This window comes from Heterodontus francisci, chromosome 38 (assembly GCF_036365525.1).
Source record: "Heterodontus francisci isolate sHetFra1 chromosome 38, sHetFra1.hap1, whole genome shotgun sequence".
In the NCBI taxonomy this organism is placed as follows: Eukaryota; Metazoa; Chordata; class Chondrichthyes; order Heterodontiformes; family Heterodontidae; genus Heterodontus; species Heterodontus francisci.
In genome coordinates, this window is record NC_090408.1 from 42,126,198 (window position 1) to 42,138,856 (window position 12,659).

General features: G+C 43.9%; 1 protein-coding gene across 7 annotated transcripts in view; it reads left to right on the forward strand.

The window, feature by feature from the left end:
* Positions 1-12,659, forward strand: part of LOC137352572 (novel FERM domain containing protein) — a 267,200-nt gene that overhangs the window by 176,267 nt on the left and 78,274 nt on the right. For 6 of the 7 annotated variants that reach the window (XM_068018220.1, XM_068018219.1, XM_068018221.1 and 3 more), the window contains 2 exons: positions 10,842-10,884; positions 12,543-12,621. In XM_068018220.1, coding sequence (XP_067874321.1) covers positions 10,842-10,884; positions 12,543-12,621 — 122 coding nt within the window. Of the gene's footprint in view, positions 1-10,841; positions 10,885-12,542; positions 12,622-12,659 lie in introns of those variants that run through there. The other variant, XM_068018224.1, reaches the window with a different exon arrangement.

Sequence of the window (12,659 nt, forward strand, 5' to 3'; positions counted from 1 at the left end):
ACACCATGTCTTATTCATACAGTGGTCTTGGATCATCTCTGTCCAGTAGCGCCCCAGTTTAATATCTCACCGAAACAATAGCACCAAGCATTGCAGCTTTCCTTCAGCATTGCACACAGAGAGCCATGCTGGATAACATTCTCAGATGCTGGAGTGGGGCTTGAACCCACAGGCGTCTGACTCAAAGGCAAGAGGGCTACCCACGGAGCCAGAGTGGTATTTAGTCACGGCTCTGGCAGCTTGTTATAAAAGAGATAGGCTGATAATGATGGGGACATTTTTTTAATGCAGTTACTTATTAAGTGTGAGGCAGTGTGCTCGCGCTCGTGTCTCATGTTTGAAATATGCACACATCACTTAAAAATGTCTGATTTATTCATTCCCTGACAGTCCACAAAGACTTGCTGTTGGATCTGACATTATATGACTGTCATAAAACATTTGCTTAAGACAAGTTAAAGATGTGCATTTGTTTGACTGAAAGCATCAAGCAGATGTGTTGGTGAATGTTGTGATGTAGCCATTGCAGAGTGCAGGCTTCAGCGACTACTGTAATCTTTCTGATCAGGTTAACTGTTAAAGAAACCAAAAGGAAGTCACAAATGCTGCAAAACAAGCCTCTGCTGACAGCACCTTGTGAGTGCAGAATGTATGGGACATTTTAGAAATAAAAATTGGGCAGGCGTCAAAACCAACCCTCATTAATGTCCCCTCCCATCAGTAAGGCAACCCCCAGTAATGCCCCTCCCAGTAATGCTCCCCAGTAACACTGCCAGTAATCCCTCCATGGATTTACCCCAATCTAACCTCCTCCAGTCTTGTGACCCTCCACGATCCCTGCGCTCCTTCAATTCTGGAATCTTGCGCATCCCCAACTTCCTTTACCCACTATTGGTGGCCGTGCCTTCAGCTGCCTGGACCCTAAGCTCTGGAAGTCCCTCCCTAAACCTCTCCATGTCTCCACCCCTCTCCCTTCCCTTAAGAGACTCGTTAAAACCTACCTCCTTGACAAGGCTTTGGTTCACTTGTCCTAATATCTCCTTATGTGGCTCAGTATCAAAGTTATTTGTCTGATTACATGCCTGTGATGCACCTTGGGACATTTTACTACGTTAAAGGTGCTATAGAAATGCAAACTGTTGGTGTTCAGGCCATGCTCAGCGGTGGTACAATTGGTGATTGGTATCCATGGGGCTTCACTCACTGAGGCAAAGACCAGTGCTGGGATACCAGTACCTCACAGTGAGGATACTGACCAGTTAGTCAGTCATTCTGAGGGGCTGCAAACTAAGAGAGAACCATTATAACCAGGATTAATGTACTGTGTCGTCTTCTCAAATATTAGTTGATTTGCTGTAGTAAGGAAAGGATTCATTCACTTTATAGAATCTATACAGGAGTTGATAGAGAGAATACTTGCCTCTTTACCCACCATACACTGTAGATGTACAGGACTTGATACATACACAAAGCAGGACGTCCCAAACATAAACCCATTGCCAATCTGATACCTTGGAGTGCTTGAGATTGTTACTGTGTAGAAAGAGGAAATTTATTCCAGTTCATAGTGCTTTCAAGCAGATGCATAGTTAAAAACTATTTAAGTGGCACAAACATATCTTTTAAAGCTGAGGGATGAATAGGGAGACTCTGAGCTACAGTGGGGTGACTTTGTAATTCGTTTGCTGATCTCTTCAATACAAGTGTGAAGTTACCCACTTTGGTTGGAAAATGTTGGAGGAGAGTCTGGTTAGAGGGAAGGGGGAGGAGGTAGTTAGATGGGGGCCTGGTTAGTGGGGAGGAGAAGGGGCAGGTCAGAGGAGAGGGGGAGGGGCTGGTTAGAGTGGGGGAGGGGCTGGTTAGAGGGGAGGAGCTGAGGGGAGGGGGAGGGGCTGGTTAGAGGGGAGGGGCAGGGCTGATTAGATGGGGAGGGGCTGATTATGGATGGGAAGGGCTGGTTGGGGGGAAGGGGCTGGTTAGATGGGGAAAGGGCTGATTAGATGGGGAAAGGGCTGATTAGGGAGGGGGAGGTGCTGGTTAGAAGGGAGGGGAGGGTGGGGGGGGGCTACTGGTTTGCTCCATAACTGGTTTCAAGTGTGGTAACTAGCGACAAGGGCAATGGAGCATTCGGGACCATGATGGTTCCAATGGTCTATCTCCATAACCAATGAGATTTAAAGAAACAGTAACAGTGGAGAAGGAAATGGGATGAAATGTTACAGAAAGAAAAATAAAGAAAGGGAATTAGAGGGAGTGGATTGAGAAAGAGAAGAGAAAGGGACAGAATGGAAAAGTAAGAAAAACATTTTAAAATTTTGAGGACCGCCTGAAACAATTTTACTACCTGCAGGATTAAGATTCCACAATTTTACTTGTTGAAGCTGATTATCATGTCAGGACCAAAAATCATGTCAGTACATGATCATGACTTTCCAATCCTAAATGACTGTGGTGAGATTGAGACATTAAAAATAGGAGCTGGAGGAGGCCATTCAGGCCTTCGAGCCTGTGCTGCGATTCAATACGATCATGGCTGATCTTCTACCTCAATTCCACCTTCCTGCACTGGCCCAACATCCCTTAATTACCTTTGTGTCCAAAATACTATTGCACTTTATCTTTATTATACTCAGCGACGGAGCACCCACAGCTCTCTTGGGGTAGAGAAGTCCAAAGATGCAAGACCTTTTGAGTGAAGAAATTTCTCCTCATCTCAGTCCTGAGTGGCCCGCCCCCTTATCCTGAGACTGTGACCCTTTGGGCAAAGTGTGAAGTTATCCACTTTGGTAGGAAAAATAAAAAAACAGAATTTTTTTTGAATGGTGAGAGACTGGGAAATGTTTGCATTCAGAGGGACCTGGAATTACTTTATATTGATGGTGTAAATCTGGCAATTTCATGGTATACAATGCACAGGCTCACTTCCAGTTGGCCATTTTTCTTGGTTTCAGTGAGGCAAATCACCCAGTGCTTTATGGAGAATGGGAACTCATGCCATTTCTTTTCCTCTTCTTCCTCGCTACCAATTACTGCACTTTTTTTTAATGCCCTAATAATGACTGGGCGTTGTAAACTCGCCATGAATTTTTCCAGCAATTTCTGGGCTGGTATAAACTCAGCGTGCTGCTGTATGTGAGAGGGGAATTAATCCTGATTACCCACCTGTTAAAGCTGACAGTGCCTCTCTCACTGAGAGGGATTTGGTTTCACAGAATACTACAGGAGTGAAAACTCATTACATGCTACAGTGAGAGGATGAAAACCATCGCCTTGTCTGAGAACTACTGACAGATGTCATCCAGTTTAATAAATTATCATCTTATTTCTCGAGTTCGTTTCTATTCTTGCTGCCTGTGGGAGTCTGCGAATGAAGTGAAAGGCGTTTTAATGCCTTTGTGGGATTTCAGATTAAGATGTTCTGAAATTTCAAAGTAAGCGCTTGAGTTTTCTGCTTTAAAAAAAAACCGAAATATTACACTGTAATCGATACCATGGCAACACTATGTATGTATTTAAATTACATAATCTGTTGGTGAAGGTCACTTTGGAAAGGGGGTTTGGGAAATGATTCATGGGTAAGGCCAGAATAGAATGACTTTTGGGAATCAAATAGCAGCTACTGAGTGACTCGGCCCCCAGAGCTTGATGCGGAGGTGATTTCAGACTGCTGATGACATTGATCGGGCAGACTTTACAGCCGAGGGAATATTTGACTCGGCCATGGAGACAAGCTGCATGTTCCTGGTTCATTGTACAAACTGTTGCCCTATTTGCAGTGGAGCACACTGCACCTTTGCTCTTAATTGGCATCCATGGAGGGGCCTAGCATGGAGGCGAGCCTACTTGAGGGTTGCCATGGTAGCGTTAAACCTGATGAATATTATTTTCTTCCTTTTAAAGAGGAGAGGCTTGTGATAACATTTTGTGAAGGAACTAGAGAAACTGGGATTGTTCTCCTTGGAGCAGAGGAGGTTAAGGGGACATTTAGTAGAGGCGTTCAAAATTATGAAGGAGGAAACTGTTTCCAATGGCAGGTGGGTTGATAACCAGAGGACACAGTTTTAAGGTAATTTACAAAAGGACCAGTGGGGAGATGGGAATTTTTTTATGCAATGAGTTGTTGTGATCTGGAACGCGCTACCTGAAAGGGCGGTGGAAGCAGATTCAATAGTAACTTTTAAAAGGGAATTGGAAATACTTTCAGGGAAAAATGTTTCCAGGGCTATGGGGAATGAACGAGGGGGGAAGAGTGGGACCAATTGGATTGTTCTTTTAAACAGCCAGCACAGACACAAAGGGCTGAATGGTCTCCTGTGCTACAAGTCAATTCTATATAAGTGAAGCAATGTCACTGCTGGAGAGTAGAGAAAATTTCCAAGCTTCTAAACATTCCAGGTAAGGCACAGCATGTGATACTGGGTGTGGTGGTTATGTTACTGGAGCAGACTCCTCAGACACTGAAGCAGCCCCTGTCCAAATGCAGCAAGACCTGGACAAAATCCAGGTTTAGGCTGATAAGTGATAAGTAACATGCGTGCCACACAAGTGCCAGGCAATGATAGTCTCAAACAAGAGAGAATCTAATCATCTCCCCTGGATGTTCAATGACATTAGCATGCTGAAACCCTCACCATCAACATCGTGGGGGGTTACCATTGAATAGAAACTGAATTGAACCAGCCACATAAATGCTATGGCTACGAGAGCAGGTCAGAGGCTGGGAATTCTGCGGCGAGTAACTCACTTCCTGTCTCCCCAGTGCCTGTCCACCATCTACAAGGCACAAGTCAAGAGTGTGATGGTATATTCTTCACTTGCCTGGATGGGTGCATCTTCAACAACCCTCAAGAAGGTCAAAACCATCCAGGACAAAGAAGCCCGCTTGATTGGCACCCCATCCCCCACCTTAAACATTCACTCCCTTCACCGTCGACCCACAGTGGCTGCAATGTGTACCATATACAAGATGCAATGCAGCAACTCACCAAAGCTGATACAACACCTTCCAAACCCGCGACCTCTACAACCTAGAAGGATAGGTGCATAGGAACACCACCTGCAAGTTCTCCTCCAAGCCACACACCATTCTGACTTGGAACTATATTGCTGTTCCTTCACAGTCCTTCAGTCAAAATCCTGGAACTCCCTTCCTAATAGCACTGTTGGTGTACCTACACCCCAGGGACTGCAGCGGTTCAAGAAGGCAGCTCACCACTACCTTCTCGAGAGCAATTAGGGATGGGGTTCCAAATATGGCAGTTTGAGAATTTGAATCTGTTCTTTAAAAAAAATTTTAAAACCTTGAAATGAAAAGTTGTTGCCAGTAACAGTGACCATGAAGCTTTTGGATTGTTGTAAAAACCCAACTGGTTCACTAATGTCCTTTAAGGAAGGTAATCTGGGCATCCTTACCCGGTCTGGCCTATATGTGACTCCTATCCACAACAGGGTGTGTTGAATCTTAACCTCTCACTGAAATGGCCGAGCAAGAACATCAGTTGTGTCAAACTCATGGGCACTAGGGATGGGCAATAAATGCAGCGATGCCCTTATGCCAAGAATATATTTTTTTGAAAAACTGAGAGATACTGAGTAGGGCTCCTTCTAATCTGCCTCAACGATATTCCTGAACTCTAAACTTGGCATTACTGCTCTGTGTGAAATGTCCATTTTCCACAGCAACAAACCTCACGGTCTCTGTGAGGGAACCTGACAGCTTCCATTGTTAATTGGCATTGAATAATGGGCACTTTGCTCTGCTGAATCACAGCGCGACTCTCCAAAACTCATTTAATGCAAGTTCATTTAAACAAAAGGAGATTTTGTCTTCATCCATTTGTCTGGTTTTAAGTTTAGGATTAAGAATGAGCAGGTTCTGATCTAACATCCCAGGAACACCGATTCACAGATTCAGCTGCTGCAGTATGAAAATAGCAAAGTCTTGACAGTGTCTAATGACATTTTAGTATGTGTTGTTGGACCCCAGGGTTGCCCTGGAGTCTCCAGGAATTAGATAGAAAGCAACCCAGGAGAAAAATCATAGGGGCATTTTAAAAAGTGTATTTTTCTTCATTCTGCTTGAACACTTTTGTTTACTAGTTGTTGGTGATGGATTTAAAAAAATTCTGTTTTACTGACAGTCAAGAATCATCCAATCTGGTATTGAAGAGTATCTGCTTTCCAATTGGCTGTAAGTGTCAAGATGGACATGTTGGGCAGCCATTCGACCAATGACAGGAACATAGGGGTGGGCCAATTGGAGGTGGGCAGGTCATGTGATGAAACCTCCAGGAATATGTCCAACTAGAGTTGGCAACCCTACCAGGCCCTAATATTTTAAGGCTCTATGTTGTCTGCCCTGTGCCCAAATTTAGCAAGGCCTAAAGGGATCTGTCAACAAGCTGTCTACTTACCCAGGTATCATTCCACCACTTTCCAAAGTAACTCCTAAGGTAGCTAAATGTCCCTGTGAGTTAACTAATGAAGATGAACTTTAAAATGCTGTTTACTTGAGTCTGGAGCGAGACGATTGGTAACATAAGGTGATATGGAGCATTAAATAATTCCTGCAGTAATAAAAGCCTTCATTAAAACTAAATAATAAATCAGTAAAAATGTAATTTAAGACAGGGCTTTCCAATATCTTGTGAAGGTAATGGATTTCCTTCATACAGAATTGCACAGGAGGAGGCCAGTCAACCCATCATGCCTGTGCTGGCTCTTTGAAAGAGCTTTCTGATTAGTCCCACTCCGCTGCTGTTCCGCCATAGCCCTGTAAATTTTTCCCCTTCAAATATTTATCCAAACCCCTTTTGAAAGTTATTGAATTTGCTTCCACTGCTCTTTCAGGCAGCACATTCCAGATCACAATAACTCAGTGTCAAAAAAAATCTTCAGTGCTGTAAGATTGTATGATTCCAAGTCGTGGATAGCCAAGTCTCATAGCATTTGTTTAATGGTCGCAACTTGGCACTTGAGCAACAGGCTGTCCTGCACGGAGGCTCCTAGTGTTGCCTGACATGGGGAAAATTACCCCACTTTTGATCATGATCCATCAATCTCTGCTGAAAGTCTGCATGCAGTGATGGGATTGATCATGCTATTATATTTCCCATGGTCTAACAGCCTGCCAAATCTCAGTATATAAAGTGACACGTAGCAAATGGCCACATGACACCAGAGGGAACCAGGAGAATTTACCTCAGAACAGAGTTGACAAGAACAGGAGAAAGAAGGTAAGAAGCCAGACAGTGCAATCAGGACAGCATTTACTACTGGCGTTTTGTTTTGTATCTTAAAAAATTAACACGGGAATAATTTGTTTTAAAAAATTAAAGCCTGCCCAAATATTTGAGGATAAGGTCACGTGAAGCTCCGTTTTGTCATTCTCCTTTAAGCATTCTACCCTCAACCAATATGATCATAAATAGACCTCTTGAGCATCCCTGATTTTAACCACTCGACCACTGGCGGCCATACCTTTAGCTGCCAAGGACTTATCTCTGGATTCGATCCCTAAATTTTCCACCTCTCTCTATCCTTTAAGATGCTCCTTAAAACCTACATTTCTGCCCAAGCTTTTGGTCACCTGCTCTATTATCTCCTTACTTGGCTTGGAGGCAAATTTTGTTTGATAATGCTTCTATCAAGCACCTTGGGACATTTTACTACATTAAAGGTGCTATGAAAATGCAAGTCGTTGTTGTAGATTAACATTTATCTTATAGCTGTTTGATGGACTTTGCTGTCAGTATATGGCTGCTGTGTCTAAATACCAATAGTGGCTGTACATCAGAGTAATTCATTATATGGGATATTACTCGGGTGTGATAAGACACTATATAAATCCAGCTCCTTCATTACTCATTGAATAGAAGTTAATGGGAATCATTTGTTCTTTCTATGCATGAAACATAGGAATAGAAGGAGGCCATTCAGCCCCTTGAGTCTGTTCCACCATCCAATTAGATCATAGCTGATCTGTAACTTAACTCCATCTACCCACCTTGGAATGTTGTTGAGATGCCTTTGTGATACAGGAGAGTAGAGGAACCCTCTTGTTAATGCTGCACATCAATTTGGACAGAAGATGAAATCATCCTGTGCCAATCAATAAGAGTCGTGGTGAGCGTCATATCAGACCTGTGTATGCATTGATGTTTCTAAGTTCTCAAATTCATCTTTTGGGGCTAATTATTGCATTTTATTGTACTAGTTCCTAAAATTGAGACTTACCCCTACATAGCTCGTGACTATTAGCTATTCCTCGTGTCCAGCTTCCCTATTCCACATCCTACGTTCTTTAGCAATCTCCGGTGATTCTATTAGTTGGATAACTAGAAGTGGCTTCAGATCGCTAACGTCTGCCAGGGCCCTAAAAACCAACATTATGAGCCATAATGGTCTTGTGAAGATGGCTGCCATGGGTAACTTATGCTGCGGAAACAGGAGTTTTTCTTGCAATTATGATGCTAATTGTATGCTAATTAAGGCCAATTCTGATGACAAAGTGGTGTCAGCCTATGTGAAGCCATCTTACCTAGGCACAAACCCGGGCTGATGAGCACCCTGTTAGATCCTCTACACCACTGCATTAATAGTCTAGAATACTGATTCCAGCTTGGAACCAATATGGAAAGATATTCTGGCTTAAGCCTCAGACAAGTACCTGCCGAGTGCAGAGATTCAGAATAAGTAGTATTGGTATTCCAGCAGCCTGGTTATAATAAGCAGGCAATAAGAAACTTTTCCTCTCCTCCTGGCTGGTGAGACTGGTGCTCTGAAAGGATAAAATCAGATGGCTTCTTTCTCAAAACCTATCCTGTAGACCCAATTCAGACTATTCACTTATTAGAGAGAACCTGTTATCAGCAGCACAGCCTCTGGTCTGATCAACAAACAGTGGCTCCCGAAATCTCCTAGGGGGCTCCGCAGGTCTCCTGCCCTAACTTTGTCAGGGCTGCCAACAAAACAACAGAAGCAGTGTTTCCGGAACATTCCTTGCTGTCTTGTGGTTACAGAGCAAATAATGGTGAATGGTGGGGGGGGGGTGCGGGGGTGTGTGGTTTGTGAGCCGAGTCTCCCTAAGCCAGGAGTTCCTGATGCTCCGGGGTGTAGCAGTAGAGGCTGAGAGACCTGGTGCATGGAGACCTGTTGGCCACAATACAGGCTTTTGTGAGTCCCACCTCAGGTACAGGCCATACTCATGACCTGGAATACCAAAGAGAGGAAATTTTACTTGGGGGGGGGGGTGGGGGGAGGCCTGGATATGCCACCCCTTAACCCCCCCCTTAACCCCTCAAATGGGCTTTTCTGTGGGTTTTGAGGCCAATGTTCCCTCTAAGATGTGTGCATGCATGACCACGCAGCAATCTGGAATGTACTGTGCATTGAAATAAACAGGCCACTCACAACTTTGTCAGTTCGTTGAGAGAAATTTCCAGCATAATGTAAGTCATGACTTTTAAAATGTAAACTGTGAAAATTTAGAGGGATCATGGATTGGGACAGGTGTTTGCAGATGTTCTTACAGTGGTCCTTGTACTCAGTGGCCTCATTGATACTTAGATACCCTGTCCCTGATCGCACAGACTCCGGAATGGACAGTCCATCCCTGTGGGAATCGCTGCATTCAGTCGTGGCTGTTTTACAGCCTGAGGAATTTCAGGGCCAGTGTGGCCAGGGCAAACTGTGATCTTATCAGCCAGGAATTACAGTGAAGAAACTGTTCAATGTTGAATATCTAACAAAATGGCTAATATGACTATTCCATTGCAGATGATTTTGAGCTTCATGGTTCATTTCTGTACTTGTTAGATGTTAATGACTTTGCTTCTGGGATACTTGCATTGCAGATTGGTTCTGTTGAGAGTAATCAGTTTAACATGACTGATTGGATAATATTTTAATCCTTCTGAGAAAGGATCAGAACTCACATACAATTATTTTGGTAGTTTCTAATCTTGTGAATTTTTACGCCAGTTAGTCTGTTTATTGACAAGAAATTGAATTTCAGGGCATCTGTCAACTTTATAGAACATCCAATTTTTGATGAACAATTAGTGGCTGAAACTCAAAATCTGGGAATCCTGAAGGAGGTTTTGAAAGCTTCTGGAATTCTCCGTTGCCTCTGGCTCCTGAACATTCCAGCTTTCAGGAAATGGAAGACAAGATCTCTGGTCTGGAATACGCTCCTGCAGCCAGAAAGCATTCCATTCTCTGGGCTGGTTTCTGAAAATGTTTGCAACAGTGTTCGAGGGCACTTCCTACACGTGCTGTGTTCCAGACATTCTTGGGTAAAGGTTGGGTTAGGTGAATTGGCGCAAAGTATTCTCGATCCAACAGCGTGTGTCGTTTAAAAAATCTTGTTTGCAGAAGGCAATCTGTTGACTGATTGTGTTTGTTTTATTCTCAGTACTACCATTTGTACCATGTGTTGTCCTCACCTTGCTCCAAGGCCATTGTCCGTTATATCCAGTCATGATGAAGGGGCAGGGAGACTCAGTACTCCCTCAGGCTTTCCTTTCCACCAGCTGGGAAATGCTTGGCCTGTTCTTGGCGTCGCTGAGACTGAAAGGCCATGATATGGCAATAGGACACTCAATCCCATATCCTCCTTTTTTCCCTTCCTGTGAGTGAGAGCTCCAATACACTGCACCGTTGAGTGACTGTGCTGGTTTTCCTTCCATTTGGTTCAAGATTCCAGACCAGGGATAAGGGGAGCAGCAGATCCCTCTTAACCATGAGACTCACCTTCAACTGTCTTATAAATGTGCATCTTTGGTGCGTTTCAAGGCTATGATCTGGTGGTGTTTAACCATGTCTATCTGTTGTTTTTACAGCATTGGTTGGATATCTCCAAGTCCATTATTAAACAAATGAAATGTAAGTTTCCTAGATTTCGGGAGCTATTTCTAGTTAAGACAACATGCAGTTAATAATTGTAAAATCTGATGAATGTGTCACATTTTCATCATACTCTTTTTTCCAGTCTTCGGGTCTTTTATTCTATTCTTTTTAACCTTGGCGGTGGCCTAATTGTAAGCCTTAATTTCTGAAATCACACATGAAAAGAGTGGAAGAAAATTCTAGATCTATATTCAGATCCATGCCATGCTGCATTGGGTAATGCCGTGCCCCATTCCATTGGTAACCTTGTGTCCCATTCCATTGGGTAACCCCATGCCCCATTCCATTGGTTAACCCCGTGCCCCATTCCATTGGTTAGCCCTGTGCCACATTACATTTAATCCCATGTCACATTCCGTTGGGTAATCCCATTCCATTGGATAATCCCATTCCCCGTTCCATTCCATTGGATAATCCCATGTCCCATTCCATTGGTTAACCCTGTGCCACATTACATTTAATCCCATGTCCCATTCCATTGGGTAACCCTGTGCCCCATTCCATTTAATCCCATGTCCCATTCCGTTGGGTAATCCCATTCCATTGGATAATCCCATTCCCTGTTCCATTCCATTGGGTAATCCCATGCCCCATTCCATTGGTTAACCCCGTGCCCCATTCCATTGGTTAACCCTGTGCCACATTACATTTAATCCCATGTCCCATTCCGTTGAGTAATCCCATTCCATTGGATAATCCCATTCCCCGTTCCGTTTCATTGGGTAATCCCATGTCCCATTCCATTGGTTAACCCTGTGCCACATTACATTTAATCCCATGTCCCATTCCTTTGGGTAACCCCTTTCCCCGTTCCGTTGGGTATTCCCATGCCCCATTCCATTGGATAATCCCATGCCCCATTGCATTGGGTAACCCCGTGTCCCATTCCATTTAACCCCATGCCCCATTCCATTGGGTAATCCCATGCCCCATTGCATTGGGTAACCCCGTGTCCCATTCCATTTAACCCCATGCCCCATTCCATTTATCTCCACAATCAAATAGCCTGATGAAACTCAGTCCCTTGGCCCAAACCATGAAGGATGACGACATGGCCAGGCTATATGGATCTGATTGTAACGTGAGTGTTCACTTTCATGGAAGGAGGGGAGATAATTGGAGAGGGGAGAATAACTTGGTGCAGTATCAGGCTTTTGGTATCGAGTCTTAGGCTTAGTGACAACTCGGAGTCAGAAGATGCAGCTTTTGATTTCCAGTTCTGGGAAGTGGAGACCGGAGCTTGAGTCCGGTGGGAGTGGATGGCCTAATCCTAATCTTAATCCTAACCTCCCCACCCTCATTGTATGGGTTGAGGAAACCTGTAAAACCTCCCCGTGTATAGGATTAACCCCCTTATTGGCTTGTGTAATGATGGTTAATCATCCTGTGAATCTTCACACTACTCTCCAAGGGAAGAGTGTGAAGATATGACAACTACAGTTTATAAATGATCATTGAGGGCAAGTTATCATTTCTCACTGGCGTGGTCTTATCACAAAAGAAGGCAGTAGGATCATTGGTTATTGTGGGATGTTGTTACATTGATCTGGATCATCTTAAACAGCCCGTATTTTACAGTGTAGACCCAGTGTTCATATAGTGAGCATTTAATTTCTCTCTGTTCTGTTTGGCAGCTCAGCCTCCCTACACCATGTGTTTCCGTGTCAAGTTTTATCCCACTGACCCTTCAGCGCTGAAGGAGGAGATAACCAGGTAAGTCGCCCGTTACTGGGCTAATTGTTCGCGAGTCT